General features: G+C 34.9%; 1 protein-coding gene across 1 annotated transcript in view; it reads right to left on the minus strand.

Annotated features, from left to right (window-relative positions):
- LOC136031519 (filamin-A-like) overlaps window positions 1-22,401 on the minus strand; it is a gene marked incomplete in the record, with an annotated part of 349,909 nt that overhangs the window by 238,426 nt on the left and 89,082 nt on the right. The window contains 2 exon segments of the mRNA XM_065711189.1: window positions 922-1,060; window positions 7,924-7,938. Of these exon segments, the coding sequence (XP_065567261.1) occupies window positions 922-1,060; window positions 7,924-7,938 (154 nt within the window).

Raw genomic sequence — 22,401 nt, forward strand, 5'->3', positions numbered from 1 at the left:
TTAACTTCAACAGTAGGGTTCTCTGATACGCTGAATGCGATGGTGTGATTTTTGATAAAATTCTATGACTTTTAGGGGGTATTTCCCCTATTTTCCAAAACAAGGCACATTTTCTCAGGCTCTTAAGTTTTTATGGGTAAGACTAAATTTGATGAAACTTATATATGTAAAATCAACATAAAAACTCGATTTTTTATGTATCTTTTAGTATCAAAATTCTGTTTTTGATAGTTTCGCTTACTAATGAGCCGGGTCGCTCCTTACTACAGTTCGTTACCACGAACTGTTGATGGTGCTGATTTTTGTTAGAAATTCCGAATTATCAAATCAGCCTTATTTATATTTTCTGTCTTCATTTCTTAGTGCATTCTAAGTAAACAGTGCATCTCCAAATAAATGAAGCTAGATGGCGTTTCATATTCAAAAGTTTTCAACCACCCCCACACTCTAGAGCAATTTTTCCAATGCTTCGGATTAGCAGCAAATGGTGCACTAACTTGGAAATTCAGTTAAAGGAAACATTTTCATTTCATTCACCGTAGAAGAGGTTGAAGAATTAACTGTTTAGTAGCTAGATCTGCTGAGTGTTTTCTTTTTAATGATGGTCAATTTTGCTGAAATAAATCACAGGAAATATGTTACATAGCGCAAATATTATAGATAAGCGAAGAAACTGAAACTAAGTTAAGTTGTTTTCTTACTCATGTTAATGACATAGCAGGATCTTTCGAGGACCAATAATAGTAAGAGGGGAAATTTAACAAAAAAACGGCGAGTTTTAGGACATATTTAATACTTCACAGAAAAACCTTGGTTATAGAAAATCTAACTTTCTCTCCTCTATGTCACGACCAGGAGAATATTCTAGCAATTTCTTTGCATGCGCTCGTTACTATACCAACAGAAAAATAGTGTACTTACTGGTAAAAACTCCCCGTCAGGTCCTTGCACTGAAACTTCAGGGTTCCCTTTACCCGCGGCAAATGTCTCGATAGAAAAAGGGGCAGGAGCCCCAATGACGGGGCCAGTTGGCTCCACACCGGGGCCATAAACTCGTACTCTAAAGCAAAAGATAATTTAAAAAATGCATTAAATTATATATAAATATATACATATACATATATATATATATATATATATATATATATATATATATATATATATATATATATATATATATATATATATATATATACATATATATATATATAATATATATATATATATATATATATATATATATATATATATATATATATATATATATATATATATATATATATATATATATATATATATATATATATATATACAGGAAAGACAGTCATACTGAGCTATATAAAAGAAAATTTCACTGTGCACCTGACAGAGATAAAAGGGCATTATTTATGTGTGCAGCGTTGTATTATTGAATGTCGAAAAAAGCAGCAAATTTGAGTTTGCCCTCAAAATATTTAGAATGGGGCTATGCATTTACACCCTCAAAAGTACCTCCTCCCCTCCGCAGAATATACCCCCTTCCGGCACCTGGTTGGTCTCCAATCACTTCCGACTTCAACCAGAATTCTCAATTCCTGATCGAATGAACATCCTCCAAGGTTTCTACGACCGTGGGGTGGTGATGACGTAGCGATGAGGAAGGAGCACTCCCATTCCTATACGGAATAAATTCTGCTCATTTCGGGGTTGAAAGTTACTCTTTACTTTCATAATGACAGCGTAGACCAGTAATATTCTCAGAAATCAAGAGGGATCAAATACCAACTTCACATTTTTTATGTTTTTTTTATAGTTTGGTGTGCACCCACCCCCCTTCACCCGAAAAAAAACAAAAAAAAATCCTGGATACGGCCCTGGGACTATACATCAACTTCTACCTCCATCCTCCCCTCGTCTCTGCCTTAAAACTAAATCTGTATTTATCTAAAGACTCAATTAGATCGGGATATTTTGGCGTTAAAATCCATTCTTTGAGGTATCTCCTTCTCTTCATAACCAGCAGAAATATTTTTAAGATCTAAAAAAATTTCACTGTCTTAGGTAAATTCCCCGTTGTTTTGTAATTCCAAACATTTGTATATATGGGCTTTAAACCTCTACAATAGGGTTCTCTGATTGTTTTGTAGTTAGGTAGGGAGGGAGATGCCTCAAACGGTACATTTTAATGCCAAAACATGCCAACTCTCAGTGAGACTTCAGATAAATACAGCATTAGTTCTAAAAGAGAGACGAGGGGCGGGTGGAGGTAGAAACTTATGTACAATCCCCATGGCGGCATCCAGAACTTTTTTGTATTTTTGTCTGGGGTATAAAAATAGATTCAAAAACATATCAAAATCATAAAATCGATATTTAACCCCCTCTTTATTTCTGGGAATAAGTCTGGTCTTTGCTCTTATTATGAAAACTCATTAAGGCAGAAATTGAGAGGTAGTCCTTTTTTATTAGACGAAATTGATTGGATATCAACCAGCTCCAGGGAGGGGGATATTTTCCAGGGTGGTATTTTTCACGGAGGGGGGAGGGAGGTAAACGCTGGCTCCCTTCCAGGGGCTGATAAACGAAAAAAAGTAGGTCCATAGCGTGTGTTCCTTTTTTTATCTTCAAAGGGTACTTGTCTGTTAAATAAAACATCCCCAAGAGTTACGCTGTCTATGATCAAACAAAACCGGTTTAAGTCCGTTATGATTTGTTTTTGTTTTTAGTGAAAAAACTACAATGCAGCTATATTTTAATTATATATTTAGTATTTAGAGGTGGTTAGAGGTTACATTAGGTATTTAATATAATGCGTTCTGCGCGCCCTGCTTTCCATAATTCTTTGTCATAGTTTCCATTATTTTGTGTCTAAAGTATTATTTTATCATTATGTTTTGGTATATTTCATTAGGGTTGACCTAGCTTCACCTCTTGAGGATGTTTGTTTTAACAGACAAGTATCCTTCAAAGTTTGCCCATGTCCAAAAGTGGCGTATGTCTCTCTTTTTTTCTTCGCAACGACCACACATACACAACTCATATTCGACCAAAATGGCATATGTCGCCCTTTGAATTATCACAACAATCGGTTGTATGATAGGTTAAAAGTGGCGAATGTCTATTTTTATCTCGTAACGATACGAGATTGGACAAATCTGACTGCACTATTTTATTCCACGTGCTAAGTTTACCTATGTTACATGTATAACTCCTTTTCAACAAAAAATTGCATATATATGCTGCTCTCTTATCTATCACAGCCAAGCTACTATGATGCTTTGTATCACAGCAATATATATATATATATATATATATATATATATATATATATATATATATATATATATATATATATATATATATATATATATATATATATACTAGCTGTTGGGGTGGCACTTTGCGCCACCCCCAAGCCCCCCCGCGCGCGTAAGTCGTTACGCGCCATATTAGTTACGCGCCATTGTAGTTGTGTACCTATGTCCCACCTGTGAATATAGATATATATATATATATATATATATATATATATATATATATATATATATATATATATATATATATATATATATATATATATATATATATATATATATATGTTTATAACTACGTAAAACTTGCGAATATACAACATTCTTTGCTGTCCCATTGTCTGTGTATATAAATAGATTGTCAGGTTTACCGACTCTTGAACATGCAACATATAATGGTCCATGGGAAAACAATCCGTATTCAAATCTATACCTCATGATTCTAATGATTGCCCTTGAGCTTTGTTGATGGTGATTGCTAATCGACCATTCCCTGTGTCACCGTCGTCATTTATATATCCCCCTGTGCCCCCGGCGTCCCTGTTGTAGTTGTGTCCCTGTGTCCCGGTCGTCATTTATATTCCCTGTGTCCCGGTCGTCATTTGTGTCCCGGTGTCCCAGTCTGTGATTTCTCTTTGAGTGTCCCGGGCGTCATTTATATTCCTTGTGTACCGGTGTCCCGGTCGTCATTTGTGTCCCGGTGTCCCGGTAGATGAAATAAATTTTTGTATTTTTCCCCTTTTTTTCTTTTTAGTTTTTTTTTGTTTTTATTTTTTTTTAGTTTTTTTAGGTTTTTCTTTTTAGTTTTTTTTTATTTTTTTTTTTAGTTTTGTTTTTCTCTTTTATTTTTCATTTTTTTTTTCCTTTTTTTCTTTTTTTTCTTTTTTAGTTTTTTTAGTTTTTTAGCTTTTTTTGTTTTTTTATTAGTTTTTAGTTTTTTTTTTCTTTTTAGTTTTTTTGTAGTTTTTACCTTTTTTTTAGTTTTTTTAGTTTTTTAGTTTTTTTATTAGTTTTTAGTTTGTTTTTTTCTTTTTAGTTTTTTTGTAGTTTTTACCTTTTTTTTTGGTTTTTTTAGTTTTTTTTTACTTATGTCCTGGTCGTCATTTATACTCCCTGTGTCCCGGTCGTCATTTGTGTCACGGTGCTTTGTTGATGGTGATTGCTAATCGGACATTCCTTGTGTCCCGGTCGCTTTCTCTTTGAGTGTCCCGGTCGTCATTTAAATTCCCTATGTGCCGGTGTCCCGGTCGTCATTTGTGTCCCGATGTCCCGGTCTGTAATTTCGTCAGTCGAAAACATGACGTCAGTCGACACACAAACATGACGTCTCTCGACAGACACACACACACACAGACAACGTATTTTTATATATATATAGATGTGCCGGTGTCCCGGTCGTCATTTGTATCCCGATGTCCCGGTCTGTAATTTATCAGTCGAAAACATGACGTCAGTCGACACACAAACATGACGTCACTCGACACACACACACACAGACAACTTATTTTTATATATATAGATGTCCCAGTGTCCCGGTCGTCATTTGTGTCCCGATGTCCCGGTGTGTAATTTCGTTAATCAACAAACATGACGTCAGTCGACACACAAACATGACGTCACTCGACAGACACACACACACACAGACAACTTATTATATATATATATATATATATATATATATATATATATATATATATATATATATATATATATATATATATATATATATATATATATATATATATATATAATATAGGACTACTTAATTAGTCCATTCACCTCATTGACTCTACCAAAATACCTTCAGATAAAAATAAAATATCCGCCAAAAAGCTAACAAAGGGTTCTCCTTATGAAATTACTTAATTCTAATGATGCGTTGTGGGAAGTGCGGGTACTTGAGCTGCCAGTCCCCAGCAGTTTAAGGCCTATAGGCCAGCCGATACCTATACAACTTTCCCCACTTACTCCCACTCTCTTCTGTCCATTTAATACATATTGCCGAATCAGCCCTTTTCCCACTGTCTTCTTCATGCTTTAGTACATGGGTCAAACATTATAAGATTTCACAACTAGCGACGCTAGGCACTTGATAGGAAGTGAGTGGAATATCGATAATTCTGTGGCAACAGTCAGCAAATCTACTTGACAGTTCGTCCATTTTTTGACAAATCTATATTTCTGCTGTGGTTTATGTTGACAGTATTTTGGTGACATCACTCAACGCTACATTATGACCGTTAGATAACGGCACTCCTCTAGGAAATTGTAACTTTAAGGTATAAAACGATTGGCCTATGAAAATGTTGCAGACGTAGACAAATAAAATTCAAACCAACTTTATACTATGTAACTACAAGAAAGAGATATTTCTTTTTCTTATTGGTGTTCATGAAATTCTGTAAAAAAAAAAATAGTTATCTCTGTATATTTTATATAATGAAATTGTTACTATATTAGCTAAAGCTTGAACAATAACAATGAAAAAAATCACGCAATGTTAGATTTGCATGCAAACTATTTGCTTTAACTTCATACAATGAGTCATCAATAAGATTTGCCACACAAATATATAAATCTAAAATAAGGTAAATTTAGAGCTAAGAGGAATGTGAAGTTAAAATATATATTGAATAATGAAAAATGAAATAATGAACACACAATTACAATGAATAAATTTGCTTTTTAAGTAGTCACGACATGCTAGTTTTAAATCAAAACATTTCGATTAAATTATCGAGGACGTCAGAATAAAAACAAAATTACCTCTTGGTCTACTCATATTTAAAAACCCCGATTGAATAATATTTGCCTCTTGGCAGATTTCAAAATTATGAATGTTTACGGCAGAGCCCCAATTCCGTAAGTGTTGTCACCTTAAACCGAGGAAATAATTAAGCATAACCATATAGTTAAATATAGTTAAATTTGACAACGCAAATTGTTCATAGAACCTCCAACATTAACAATCTGTAGATTCTCAAAGACAACTAAATCTTCACATGAGAGCTATTTTTTTAAGCTGTTTTGCGCTACATGTCTTTAGCTCTTTTTTTTGCTGATTTTAAATCATGCTTTAATTTTTAATTGGCCTCCGTAACTACCAGAATCTGTATAACTCCATATAGAAGTATTTTTAGTTGAAAACTGAATTTCCGATTTGCTTAATTTTTAACAATTTATTTGGTTGTGAAATTTTCCACGTAACCAAATCAAACCACCATTTTTTTCACTGTCCTTGGTATTTTAAATTTATTAATTGAAACAAGTTGGATGAGTTAATTAAAAAGGCAAGTTGATGCACAATGTAACTTTTACAGGAGCGTAGATACGGAAAAAGAAATCCGTTTCGGATTTATGCAGACTAATCATTTATTAGCTTAAAAGAAGAATAGTTGAACTGCGCTAAATCTGAAGCTAAAAGGAACCTCAACTTCAGAAAATTACGTTAAGAATTACTTATACATGGAGCCTAGAGGTTTATTTTTGATTTATTCGGATGATTTAGTTTCTTTTGTTGGGGCAAGTGGTTGGCAAGGGTGGTTATGTTGTGTCAGAAGGAAGGGAAAAGTAGGAATAGAGAATAAGGATAGCAGCCAAGACCACTCTGCAAGTTATATGGAAAAAGTAAAATTGAGTTCTCTACGTCCCACGCGTGGATTGGGTGAAAAATGTTTTTTGGCAAAAGACCTATGGCAAGGAAACAGACTAAATACTTTTTTGAACCACCCTAAATAGGTTAATGACGGACAAAAGGGATCACATTTAAAATAACAAGCCAATTCCATCAAGATCAATTTGAAAAATTTGCGGTTAATAAGTAGAGAAACCCGAAAATGTGTGTTCGGCTGCCCAACAAAATCGCTATATTTACTTCATTAGGTTTAATTTAAGTGTAGTGAAAAAATTTACAGTAATGTACATTTCAGTAGCGTGCATTCTAAGCACATTACTGTAAAACTCTTCTAGCTATACAGCAGCATTTTGTAAAATTACAAAAAGACTTAAATCAACTTTGTGTTAACCCTTTGCATATTTTAAATCACAAATTCTGCTTAATTCTTGTTTCTGCTAATTTCTTCTCATTTTTGAAATTTATTCGTAATATACCATCATCACTTGCCTAATACTTCATTTTCCCTGGGAATCATATAGCAATGATATATTAAATACTTGGTCTATAACCTATGCATAATCTCTTACGATACAGCATAACAATATAGGCTAGAAACACGATAAGCCATAATTGCAAGGGAGGCAATCAATTTTGGTCATTTTTCCAGAACTTGTCACATTTAGCCTGACCTTTACTCAATACTCATCTGGGGTTCTTTCGACATGAATACATACATAGAAAGAAGCTTCCACCCAGAAAGTAAAATTTTGGCACCCCCATCCTTCTTCCGTTTAAATTATTTTGCTTTGGAGATCAGAAACAACCCTACATTAAACCATCAACATGCTAGACACAAGACAAAGAAGCTTCTGACATAACACTAACTTTTAGTTCAATTTTCGCTCCAAACATCGACCCTAAAAGGATCCAAATTTTTCGAAAGTTAGATACATCATTACATATTAGAAATAAGTTTGGCAAATATCATGCTTATACTTAAACCTGAATCTCAGTTACCTTGGAGGAGGTGCACTGAAAGAAAAAAAAATTAATTAACTCACCGCCTAAAAACTCTTCGCAAGACATATAGGCAGCTTGAAATATAAACAAAATATAAAAGAAGCTTTAATACTAAAAATTGAATCAGAGAAAACATAGATATGAAGATTCACTCGCAAATCTACACTAATACGCCCTGATTGGGGCCATTTCATCCCTATATATCGCTTATATTGCAAACTACATAAATTAGACACCATGAATCGAATAAGTAAAAACCGAACATAAATTATTCCAAATAAAAAAGAGGCTACCCTCACCCACTGTTTCCACTAAAGTTTTATAGAACTTTACTTAAAGCCTTTACGAGCACAGCAAATTTATTTAATGGCTAATTGCAAGTTATATTTGCGGATTGGCTTTTGCAACATCGAAACGGGAAAAATAACGACAAAGACCGCACTGTGTTTCCATTATCCAACAAAAAACTTTCAACAAAGGAATTTATTTAAGACAGTGAGATGTAGACGAGATTAGATGAATATTTTGGCCCATATCTAAGAGCCATCCTCAGCAAAGCAAACAAATAAACATAGAATAAGACTTACAGTAAAAAACGTAACATTTCAACCAAAACCGAAAACAGCTCTTTAAAACTAAAACTTTGCTTTGCTGAGGACGGCTCTTAGATAAACATCATAAATATTCATAGAAATAATCCATATATAAGGTCTATAATCTTGACTCGAAGCTAAGTTTGTAACAGATGAGATGCAAGCCATAATGGCCTACATCTCTGATTTACCAAGAAGCAAAGGATGCAGCGCACAAAGCTTGTGCCTTAAGTTGTTTAGTGCACACTGACGCCAAAGACAGCTGACAATAATTCCACCCCTCTCGATTTATCAGGAGATCCCCATATTCTCCTGACATGTTTTTAATATTTTCTGGCCAAAATGTTCTCCCTAGTTTCACTGGAGGATTACTAATAGTATCATTCAAGCAGTTCTGACCTCTAGTTTAGAAAACAATAAAGATCACGAATGGGTGTTGACATTGTCTGGGAAGGATGCATGTATCTTCTTAATCCTTTCAGACTTATACCATCATTTTGTATTGAGCGTCGAAATTACAGATGTGACAAATTATGAGTATTAGTGTATGGTGATAGCTGGTCCGTGATATTTTTGTAACAACGCTAACTCTAAGACTGCTTTTTTAAGATAAAACTGCAGTTCAATACCTTCCAATTTTTTTTTAGTATCTCCTGTTTTCTTTTGAGCAATTCCTGATTTAAAATAAAAGAAAGTGGAAGTACTGAGAGCAAGAAACACGAGAAAGGAACTAAGAGACGTGGAAAGTCAAAGATACTATCTATAGAAAATATGTAACTCCTTGATTGAATTAAATAAAAAAAAACAAGTTTTTTTTAACGGAAAGTAAGGAGCGACATTAAAACTTAAAACGAACAGAGATAACTTCGTATATGAAAGGGGATGCTTTCTCATCAACGCTCCGCTCTTTACGCTAAAGTTTGACTCTTTCTCTTAACTCTACTTTTTAAAACAGTGAAAAACTTTAGCGTAAAGAGCGGGTAAATGATTTTGAGAAGAAAAGAGCGGGGGAGGAGGCCTAGTTGCCCTCCGATTTTTTGGTCACTTAAAAAGGCAACTAGAACTTTTAATTTTTTTTAACGATGTTTTTATTAGTAAAAGATATACGTAACTTACAAATTAGCTTACGTAACGAACTTCTGTATTCTTATGTTTTTGTTACGTATATGAAGGGGTTCACCCCCTCGTCAGTACCTCGCTCTTTACACTAAAGCTTAAATTTTGTCCCAATTTCTTAAGAATGACCCCTGAATCGCAAAAGCCGTAGAATAAATATTTGAAATTACTAAAAATACTTTAGCATAAAGAGCGAGGTATTAGGAGGAGGTGAGGCCAACATATGCGTAATAATTTCTGTTCGTTTTAAGTTTTAATGCTTCTCCTTACTTTCAGTTGAAAAAACTTTTTCATATTTATTTTTTCATTTTTTTTTTTTAATAATGCTAGAAAATATATAGTTATAAGGTTTTTTGACTGCGCAGAATAAAATGGCTATCTCAGAATTTTGATCTGGTGACTTTGGGAAAATAATTAGCGTGGGAGGGGGCCTAGATGACCTCCAATTTTTTTGGTCACTTAAAAAGGGCACTAGAACTTTTCATTTCCGTTAGAATGACACCTCTCGCAAGATTCTAGGATCACTGGGTCGATACGATCACCCCTGGGAAAAAAAAAACAACAAACAAACAAACAAATAAGCACGCATCCGTGATATACCTTCTGGCAAAAAATACAAAATTCCACATTTTTGTAGATACGAGCTTGAAACTTCTACAATAGGGTTCTCTGATACGCTGAATCTGATGGTGTGATTTTCGTTAAGATTCTGTGACTTTTAGGGGTTGTTTCCCCATATTTTCTAAAATAAGGCACATTTTCTCAGGCTCGTAACTTTTGATGGGTAAGACTAAACTTGATTAAACTTATATGTTTAATATCAGCATTAAAATGCGATTCTTTTTATGTAGCTATTAATTTTAAAATTCCATTTTTTAGAGTTTTGGTTACTGTTGAGTCGGGTCGCTCCTTACTACAGTTCGTTACCACGAACTGTTTGACTAGGAACCGATTTTAATCCCTTGCTAGCTCTATGAAGAAGTTATTAATTTTTAATATTTCAAATGTTCTAACTCGCGTCCAGGGTTACCAGTGAAAATTTAATAATATGTCGAAACCCAATAAAAATTCCTACTGTTTGACAAAAATCGTCACGTATTGCATTATATATATATATATATATATATATATATATATATATATATATATATATATATATATATATATATATATATATATATATATATATATATATATATATATATATATATATATATATATATATATACAACTCACCGCAGCGGTGTTATTTATACTGCGGTTTTATTTACAACTTACCGCAGCACCAAACTGCATGAGGTCATCGCAGAAACGGATCTTTCTCCATCTCAATCTATTTAAAGGCTCTTTGCCCCCTCCCTACACAAAAAAAATAAATTTCCCTTAAATCCTTCCTTACGACCTCTTCCCGTCCCATTTGGGAACGACATGCTTTCCGTTTGGTCCTAGATAGTCGGCCAAAAAGGACGATCTTTGGAAATCACAGAACGTGTCCTAGCCAGCTCAACCTTTCTCTCATTACTGCCATAGAAAGCAATTTTTCATAGATTTTACTGTTTGAAATAGGGTCAGCAAGACAGGTACTCAAAATAATCCGTAAACAATTCCTCTTGAAAACATCATATAAATCCATCTCCGTCTTTCGGACAAGTGAGCTGCCTAACACGTGGGTAGAACTAAAAGTCAATAATATCATTATGATGGATTGAAGTATTCCCACTCAAATCTATCCAGTTGAATTTCAAGAATGTTATTTTAATTTTATAATATTTGAATAAAAAAATTAATTAAGGTCATGGTAACAAGTACGTTTGTCATCGTTGAATTACATTGAATTTGGCAAGACGTCACTGAAACTAGCTTCGACAAACATACCAGTTGCATTTCCTTTTGGTTAAAAAGATGAAACAAAAACACAAAAAAGACTAAAGAGATTACCACCCCTCCTTTTAGAGACGTTATCTGCATTGCTCGTCAAACCGCCCTCCTTCTGTGAAAATAGGGGTGATAATCCCTTTAGTAGACAGAGCTCTAAAAATATGTTCACAGAATCATGTAACATCTGAACTATATTATGTTAAAGATATTTTATTCTGTAATGGTTACCGAATTAAACTTACTGAGAATATTCTAAATAAAAGATTAAAAAAGGTAAATAAGAAAATAGTGAATCCATCCTCCTTTCTTTAGTTCCTTCGGGAATTGAAAACAAAACCTTCACCACTATACCGTATGTCCTGAAACTCAGCGACAAACTTGGAAAAATGTTCCTTTCTTCTTCTTGTTTCAGGACACAAGCTCTTCAGTTCTCCCTAGCGCTAAGATCTGGCAGACGGTTAAGTGCCAAAACCGCTCGGTCGTGTGTGTATGGTCCAGCCACTGCTCGTCCCATCTTCGGCCGTGTCGTCAGAAACCACCAATCGGCTCCAAGTCCTCCTTGAGTGTGTTAAGCCAGGTCATGACTTGTCCGCCCGCTGCTTCTTCCAGTGAGCGAGGGTTTTGCTCTATAGCTCCTTTTTAGTGAGGATGTCATCTGACCTCCGACAAACACGGCCAAACCAAATAAGGCGTCTTTTTTTTATTATTAGAGCTTCAAAGTCATACTTCTGGTGACATCGTCTACGAATTTGAACGTTGCTAATTCTGTCTTTGAGGGAGACACCGAGGATTTGTCTCAGGCAGGAGTGATCGAATACTTTGAGAGCATGAACATCCACTGCTTTCAGGGGCCATGTCTCAAATCCGTAAAGGCGTACGGAGCGAACCGTTGCTTCAAATATATAGATTTTTGTTTTTATTAAATAAAAAAACGAGTTTTTTTAACGGAAAGTAAGGAGCGACATTAAAACTTAAAACGAACAGATATTACTTCGTATATGAAAGAAGCTGCTTCCTCTTCAACGTCCCACTCTTTACGCTAAAGTTTGACTCTTTCACTTAACTCTGATTTTTAAAACAGCAAAAAACTATGGAGTAAAGAGCGGGGCGTTGAAGAGGAATCAACCCCTTTCATATACGAAGTAATTTCTGTACGTTTTAAGTTTTAATGCTGCTCCTTACTTTCAGACGAAAAAACTTTTTCATATTTATTTTTTCATTGTTTTTTTCATTAATAATGCTAGAAAATCCTGCGCTCCCTTCATGAAAATTTTCTTCCGCCATGATAAATTCCTCCAAAGAAAGTTCCCCCAACATATCCCCGTCTTCTCACCCCCAGCCTAAAAATCCCCCTGAAAACGTCTGTACACTTCCAAATAACCATTACTATATGTAAGCACTGATCAAAGTTTGTAACTTGTAGCCCCTCCCAAGGGGACTGTGGGGGAGTAAGTCGTCCCCAAAAACATAGTTATAAGGTTTTTGGACTACGTTGAATAAAATGGCTATCTTAGAATTTTGATCCGGTGATTTTGAGAAAATAATTAGCGTGGGAGGGGGCCTAGATGCCCTCCAATTTTTTGGTCACTTAAAAAGGACACTAGAACTTTTCATTTCCGTTAGAATGAGCCCTCTCGGAACATTCTAGGACAACTGGGTCGATACGATCACCCCTGGGAAAAAAAAACAAAAACAAAAAAAACAAACAAATAAATAAACACGCATCCGTGATCTGCCTTCTGGCAAAAAAAAAAATCCACATTTTTGTAGATAGGAGCTTGAAACTTCTACAATAGGGTTCTCTGATAAGTTGAATCTGATGGTGTGATTTTCGTTAAGATTCTATGACTTTTACGGGGTGTTTCCTCCTATTTTCTAAATAAGGCCAATTTTTTCAGGCTCGTAACTTTTGATGGGTAAGACTAACTTGATGAAACTTATATATTTAAAATCAGCATTAAAATGCGATTCTTTTAATGTAGCTATTGGTATCAAAATTCCATTTTTTAGAGTTTTGGTTACTATTGAGCCGGGTCGCTCCTTACTACAGTTCGTTACCACGAACTGTTTGATTACCACGAACTGTTTGATAATGGAAGAAAGGTTAATATAATTTGCCAAAAATAGGTATTTTTATATTCCAGCTGAAACCCGTCCGTTTCTCGAATGGGACAAGAATAGGTCACAAGGAAAGATTCAAAGCAGGTATCAGTTTTATGGGCGGGGGGAGTAGAGTTTGAAGCTCCAAACGAAGTGAAGGAGGAGCGTGTAAAGCTGCATTGACTTTGAGGACTTGATGCTGCGATGATTTGTGAATAGTAGCAGTTAAAAAAAGTTGAACAACCAAGAGTGCCATTCAATAAACGCAGCGCAAAACAACGCACGGATTAATAGCTCCTATTGTATTCATGTTAATGCGCCGAAAAGCCCTGTCGGCTAGGTTTACTATTTTCATTGTGTTAATAGAATTTTCATTGTGTTAATAGAATTGAAATTCTTATTGGAAGTCATGCGATATATTCCCTCTTCCTTTGTGAAAAAATGACATAAAACAGTTTTTGCATTCTTAGTAGGATAAAAAATAGAGGTTTTTTTTCCAGTACAGAGAGGTTTATGATCATCAAATAGACATAAATAAGGCTGTTGTTTAAAAGATTATGCTCAAATATGCTTAAAATTTGGGCATGATTTGAAGTAGTGCATTATACCTCAGAAAGAGAAATTGAAAATAGTACTGGAGAAATACAACGGAGCTAACCTTGACGAAGTTCACCAAATTTTGCAAAAAAAGGACCAACTCCCGATACTTGAACTTAGAAACGCAACTGCCACGAAGGCCCAGATTACCCCTCTCCAAAAAAAAATTTCTAGCCCCTCTTAAAATTAGGTCTACATCAGGGACGTAGGCGGAGGAGGGGGCTTGGAGCCCTACATTCTACCCAAAAATCCTAGACTTTTTTTGAATTTCTGGGCAATTCTTGCTCAGTTTATCCAATTTAATTTGTTGTTTAAGCAATGTCCCCTCCAAGTTTTTTATCGCAATCCCCCCCCCGAAAGAAATCCTGTGGATCTGCTTATGCTACTTACCCCTCAATTTCAACAGTTTTTAGACAATGTAAATTCCAACCTTCAGACAAAATGCCAAAAATGAATGTATGTCTCTTACTCCAGTTCCCTTTTTCTGACGAGCCAAATTATTGACATTAATATAAACTAGATCTACGTTGCATGGGCAACGTGAGGTGTTGCGGCAACCTTTGCTCGGCTTCGCCGAGTAAAGTGTTGCGAGAGCAACACTTTGGTTTTGTTTCCTCGCTGCGACTAAACGCTGAAGTTGTTAATCTGTAAGGATGCTAAAATACATACTAGGTACACCAACTCGCAAAAGTTGCAAACTCCTCATTGCTAAAGATGATTGTAGCCTTACAGCCGATTATTACTTACAAGTCCCCTACATGTCTTACCACTGGAACCAAATTGGTCTTACCATCAAATACAACGGAAACAAAAAATAGGTACACCAACTAGTAAGAGTTGCGAACCCCTCACTGCCGAGGATGATTATGAGCTAACAGCCGACTGTTGCTTACAACTCCCCTATATGTCTCACAATTGGTATCGGCCTATTTTTGGTTTCAGTGTGTACCTTACTACTGAAGTTGTCAACCCCTTTAAACTTTCAAACTGGTATATCTCATGAAGGAATTTTTGTACAAAAAAATGGATGACATATACTTTGATCAGCTCATCAAAAGCTATCGACTGCCGTCGAAAAAAAAATCTATCTGTCTTAGTTCAAAAGTTGACTTTTTTGCCGTAGGCCAACTTTCTAACGTCATCACTTAGAAAGGAGCAAAGGATAAACTCTAATTTCTTTAGCAATGAGAGAACTTTTAAAGTTTAAGAGGCACATCTGATACCATTTCTCTACCGCAATTCCAAGTACGAAAAACCGAATGATAAACTCAGCCGAAATCACGGCAGCACTTTCGGACCCGTGGGAAAATGCCGCTTTTTTGCTTCTCTAAATTTTTCTATTTATCACTCAAAGAAGATATATTGGCTGTGGGGCAGGGTAACTGTCGCATATATTTAACACTTATAGATTTTAGTCCATCTTCAATTTGAAACTGGTGCCTGCCTGCTTGCCTGCTAGAACGGAGCTTTCCACTCGAAAGCAGAAACATGATTTGATGAAACGAAAGCTTGGCTGCATAACTTCAGATAGTCCTCTCTGACATAGGCTATACAACTCCTCTTCACTTCACACACTATAGGCTCTGGCTCAAGGACAAGCAAAAACCATCCTTTTTGGCCCCAGGCAAGAGTTCTACGAAGCTTTCCAGAATGTAAAGTCATATTCATCAATCCGGCCTAAGGTCCACACTTTCCGTAAAAACCGCAGAGGTTAGACCCTTACCACTTTCTAGCAATAAGCTGAAATCGGGGTGCAAGGAACAAAAAAAAAAAAACAAGACAAAACCAAAGTGTTGCTCTCGCAACACAATGATCAATCGTGGCGAGATTTGGCGGATTTGAACCAACCCCATATAAGCAGGTACAATTAGATTAGTACCCGTTTGAGGTGAATTAGGTAACTCATTGGGAAAATCAAAGGTGCCTTCTAGTTATAACCAGTTGTAAAGCAATCGCTTAAAACGTCGCGGTTGTAACTAGGAGAAGACTGTGAAGCAAATACAGGCTTATTAGGCATATAAGGGCGTAATCCTTATATGTTTTATTGTGACCACCTCTTTTTCACTCATATAATATGTTAAATTTGTTTAAATCTAATAATAATGCCAATGATGATAAATGATGTCGATTTGCTTCGTCAAAGATGCACTGCAAAAATGAATTCAAAGTTACCTTTTTGTTATTCCAACTATTGCGACAATATCAACAGGAAAAAAGTAACTTTTTGTCAAACCTGGAATGAACGCCATACAAAGGAAATACATTTGAGGTACAGCCGGAACAAGCAAAAATTGTTGGCCCATTTTAAGGTGTCACGAATCGATGCAAGAAACTTCAATAATACTTTGTCGTCATTTAGACCTACCCAGCCCTATCTACATGCACTGTATCAAGCTTATTAGAGATGGAACAAACTTTAGGCCCATTTTGTACCGTCACAAATCGTTACAGTATGAATTAGTTCCAAATTTTTGTCTTTATAAATTATATTTGTTTTTTTCATTAGAAGTTGAGACGGGGAGTTTTATTTCGGAATCATTTCAAATTAAAATCATCACAGCTTCAACTTGTGTTATATATGCTCCTATGGACAACTTTATAGTTTTCACTGGAGCACACATAACTTTATGCTTATTTCCAGAACAAATTAAATTTGACCCTTCATGTGACATTACGTGCCAGGTGATAGGACAGTCACAGAAAAATACTCTTCTGTTTTGCGACATCAACAATCGATACAACATAATCTACGTTTGCAATAAAAAGTCTCTTGGCCCGTCTTGGACCTCATTTTTTCTAGAACATTCTTTTTTTTTATATTATGTTCTTCTTGGCCCAGGAAATTACGCCTATAAGCTTCAAACTGATCAAGGACAAAAACTTTTTGGCATATTTCTCAGTCCCAACTCCCTCCACCTCTCAACAAAAATGCCCAGGCAACAATCCCTGGAACGTTCAAACTTATCGGATAAAAAGTTTTTGTCCCTTTTTAGATCCACAATTTCGAGGAGGTGTTGCCCAAACTACAGTTTTTCTTGTAAACTAGGGTCAAGTTAGTCAGAGACTTGTAGTTTCAAATTTGAAGGAATTCAGAAAGAAAGAAGTTTGTTGGTCCTTTTCAGGGCCGCCAGGAGGGCCCTAAAAGTTTGTGGTTATATTGACCAACAGACTTTCAGGTGTAAGTTACAAGCCAATCGGAGAAATAATTCTGAATATTTTTTTTTTTCCTGGGCAATAAAGTACCAAAGCTATTTTAACACTAGTATCCCCTTGGCCTAGGGGCATGCGATAATAATTTCCAAACTGATGAGGGATAACAAGCTTTTTTTAGCCCATTTCCACGCCACCTAGCGACCTAGCCCTTTAAAAAAAAATAATTAGTCCACTTAACTTAAGCAAAAAATTCATGAAAATTGCAAATCCTCAGGACGATGTCGCTTTTTCGCTTCTCTTCTAGCGGTGTCAATTCACAAAAGTCAGAGGGAAGGCATGTAGTAGGCTATTTTTCAATATCTAGGGGAGAGCAAGTTCATCATTTTTTCAATGAAAATAACAAAAAAGGCAGTTTTCAACGAAAATGTTCCCGAAAAGGTATTTTTCAATATCTGGGGGATTCTAAGAGGCAAAACCCCCTTCCCCCAATTAATACCCCGCTTTCTTAACATCCTCTGTCAAAGTTTGCAGTCCTCTCCCAGGACCATAAAATATATTACCTGAATAAATATTAGACAATACAGAAAAAGAAAGGCAATACGAAAGCGGGTAAACAGCTTACAAAATGGAGGCAATCAAGGGTAAAAGAGAATCCTTTGCTATTGGCATAGAAGAAAACACCCAAGAAGGTGGCCCAACTACAAACTGTTTGTACTCTATTCTATTATAGTAAAGGAGCAATAATTATGTATATATATATATATATATATATATATATATATATATATATATATATATATATATATATATATATATATTTTTATATATATATATATATATATATATATATATATATATATATATATATATATATATATATATATATATATATATATATATGTTTATTTATTTATTTATTTATCTGTTATTTTTTCTCAAATGCTTCAATATTTATTTTGAAAATATTTATACTACCATTTTCCGGTGTGAAAAAACGATCTAGATAGGTCACGACTTTGGGAAAAGTGGTTTCTTTTTTACTGAAATTTAATTTTGGAAAAAAAAATATTCTTCATGTAAATGACGTCACAAATACCCAGACGTCTAATACCATAATGGTTTTACTTTCTACAGCGAATAAAATATATTAAAAATGAAAAAAAATGTCTCTCTGTTCAGAGCGAAGCTCGGTCCCCTGTACTTATAAGTTGCTAGTCAACAGGTCAGAAATTAGCTTTATTCTGCATAATGCTATTCTTTTTCTCCATGGTGCACACCAGGCAAGCATAATTTCAATTTAACTTTGTCAATTCGGCACAGTTGGATTTACCAAATATTCAGCATGGGACCAGGGTATATTATGTGCGATTAAAACCTACAAATTTACCTCCTTTGAGTGCATACACAGGAACTGCCTAAATAAAAATGAAAGAATATGGGAATAATTAATCTAGGAAACCAAATACAAATTTTAATGTATGAATTACCGAGGAATGGGAAACAGGATTTGCAACATAGAAACGACTATAATTTTTGGCAGCTGCTTGAAAATGAATGAATCAGCAGGTCATTGTGTAGTTAAAAATTTGCCAATTAGACACTTCCTTTGGTGTGGATTTTTTTGGCATATTGTGCTAATTCATTCTTTATTTGGCAACATCTAATTTAATCACCGTTTTAATCATGCAGACAGTATGGCGAAAACAAGTATGTGTGGAGTTCCATAGAGCATATTTTATAAGCTGTGTCCGTCTAGCTAAGCAAGATGGTCGTAATTGCCAAATGCCAAAATTGAAATAGCCCTGACACTTTCCTTCAATGTTGCTACGTAATGCCGGTTTAACATTGGCTGGGGCTACACAGGCTTTTCGCTCTGGTACAATTAAGGTTGGTAAGCCACTTCAGCTCAGTAACATAAGCCGATTGTAAAGTTGAAAAAAGTTTAATTTAACATCCGTAACGTAGACAATATAGGAAATCAAATGTGATTTGAACGATTCAAATTGAATATGGATGTTTACATTATCTAATCATAGACTTTTAAATGCAAAGCTCCTCGTGCCCAGCCTATTTTGGCTACTGTTAGCGTACTTTAAACTTCTGCTGCTATCTTCCAGGAAAACAGTTAACAGAGCAAAGCCTTCTTCGCTATTAGATTCACAATCAATTGTATTCAGATTCCACGGATTCCATTTCTTTCTCCAGTCATCCCTCTTCTTAGTACTTAAATAAAAAAACAAACAAGTTTTTTCAACTGAAGGTAAAGAACAACATAAAAACTTAAAACGAACAGAAATTATTAAGTTTGTGAGGAGGTTCGCTCCCTATTCAATACCTTGCTCTTTACGCTAAAGTCAAATTTTTTCCAATTCCTAAGAATGACCCCTGAGTCACAAAGGTCGTTTAATTAGAATAAATAGCTCTTTTGAATGTACTAAAAAAACTTCAGCGGAAAGAGCCAGGTATTGACTAGGGAGCGGACCCCCTAATATACGTGATAATTTTTGTACGTTTCACGCTTTAATGTTGCTCCTCACTTTCAGAGGAAAAAACTTGTTTTTTAATTTAATTTCAGATCGTTTTTTTTTAAATAATTCTGGGAAATACGGCACCACTTCATAGAAATTTCCCTTTCTCCATGACGACTTCCTCCATGGAAAGATCCTCCCATGTAACCCCCCACCCCAGCAGAAACAATCCTTCTGTAAACGTCTGTATACTTCCAAATAACCAATACTATATGTAAACAACGGGCAAAGTTCATAACTTGCAGAGGTTTTTAATCACTGAATAAGGGCATTCGAGCTTTCAAAAACCCTTTTGCGACATTCTAAGACCACTGGGTCGATACGATCGCCCCTGAAAAAAGGAAACAACGAACAATTAAACACGCACCCGTGATCGGTCTTCTGGCAAAAAATACAAAATTCCACATTATTGTAGATAGGCGCTTGAGACTTCTACAGTAGGGTGATACGCTGAATGTGATGGTGTGATTTTCGTTAAGGTAATATGACGTTTAACGGGTGTTTCCCCCTATTTTCCAAAATAAGGCACATTTTCTCAGGCTCGTAACTTTTGATGGGAAGACTAAATTTGATGAAAATTATATATTTAAAATCAGCATAAAAATCCAATTCTTTTGATGCATCTATTAGTATCAAAATCCCGTTTTTTATAGTTTTGGTTACTATTGAGCCGGGTAGCTTCTTACTACAGTTCGTTACCACGAACTGTTTGATATAGTCTTATAGTCTTAGCTTAAACTGTTAGTTCGATATTGAATTCGATTTATATTTGAGAAGTTGAAACTACGTTGAGTGTGAGGATGAATACTGAGATTTGTTGTTTTTCTTTTTTTTTCTCTCTAACAGCAAAATATCATATAATGTTTCTCATCGATAGACAATATGTTATTCCTCGGACTTTGTGTGCCGAATTCGTTTTTAACTTGCATCATTCCCTATTTTTTTTTTTTTTTTTTTTTTTTTTTTTTTTTTTTTTTTTTTTTTTTTTTTTTTTTTTTTTTTTTTTTTTTTTTTTGTAAAACCAGAACATAATTTGTACTTTACTGGAGACAAAATACATTTTAAATGTTTTAGATTTTTTTAACTTAAAAAAACCAAAAGTTATTAAGACTTTAAGGAATAAATATTAGTATATGTATATTAACCTGTCAATTCACATTCATTTCTTGTTGTTTTTTCCAGCAAGTACAGTTCAGGTTTCAGAAGGCATGGGTTGTGTCCGCCCTACTCATGTTTATTCCTGCTCTTTTTTAGTTTGACTCGGTTATTTATTGTAGTTTCGGTTCGTTTTGGGTTCAATTTATTTATTGATGGTGATTTTCGGTAGTTCTCCGCTTAGAAGATTGTTTTACCTTATTTCTATCATTTTTGGTTTAACAGAGCTCTTTACTTTTCTTTGAAAAACTTATTTTGTGAAAAACCTATTCCAAATTAATTTTTGTTCGTGTTTCATTGCCTTAGTCTTTTTCATGGAAAAAGGAAATCATATTCTAAATTTTTTCGTTTTTTTTTTTAAGAATCCTCAATTTGGCTTGCTACTTGTAGGCTATGTTGGAGAGAATTTTTCAACAATTTTTAACAACATACACCATTTGAAAATCTGGACACAAACATCACTGTTTAATTTGTTTTATACCTCCTCAAATTGAGCAGAAAAATAAACATAATACCATTCCCAAAAAATTGTACCTATTCTCTTTGACAACCTGGATACACTCACTCTTTTGATTTAGTTAAATTGTAAGAGCAGCAGTAATAATTGTAGTAGCCCTAAAAATTTTACCTTAATACCCTGAGTCGTTGTTGGGATATTGCTGAGATGCCTAATAGGCAACCAGTATACACGCACTGCCTTTTGATTTAGTTTTAAAGCAGCCTTTAGTTTTAAAGCAAAAGGAGCAAATTACATAACTGTGGGGCGTTGACATACTCAATACCTATAGAGACAATGTTGCTGGACCGTTCAAATATGCTGAACAAAATTGCTATCTCAAAATTAAATTGGATGTGTTTAGAAAATTAATGGGCTAGGGAGGAGGGCTGCTTGCTGATGATATTGCTTATATGCCCTTTTGAAAACCTGCATGCATATGTTTTGTTTCAAATGGAAACTCCCCTAAACGTTTTCTAAAAGTTTCACCTTAATACCTTTAATGCCATTAGTTACAGCAACCGTAGTAGTTGTATTTATAGTATACGAATATCGTCTTCTGGCTAGTGCAAAATCCGCTACAACTTACCCAGAAAGGTCTAACTTAATGATGTAAGTCGTTCATGAGATGGAGCCAGCGTTTAACCCCCCCCCCCCCCTCCCCGAATCTCGTTAGACTAATCATTTTCAACTTATAAAACAATACTAGAACTCTCAATTTCTGACATAAGGAGCACCCTCCAAAGTTTCTGCGACCACGAACTGGAGGTGGGGGTGAAGAAGGGGCAGTCCTCTTGTCATACGGAATAAATTCTGCTCATTTTGGGGTTTAATGTCACTCTTCAATTTCAGAATAACA

The sequence above is a fragment of the Artemia franciscana genome, chromosome 9, assembly GCF_032884065.1.
Source record: "Artemia franciscana chromosome 9, ASM3288406v1, whole genome shotgun sequence".
In the NCBI taxonomy this organism is placed as follows: domain Eukaryota; kingdom Metazoa; phylum Arthropoda; class Branchiopoda; order Anostraca; family Artemiidae; genus Artemia; species Artemia franciscana.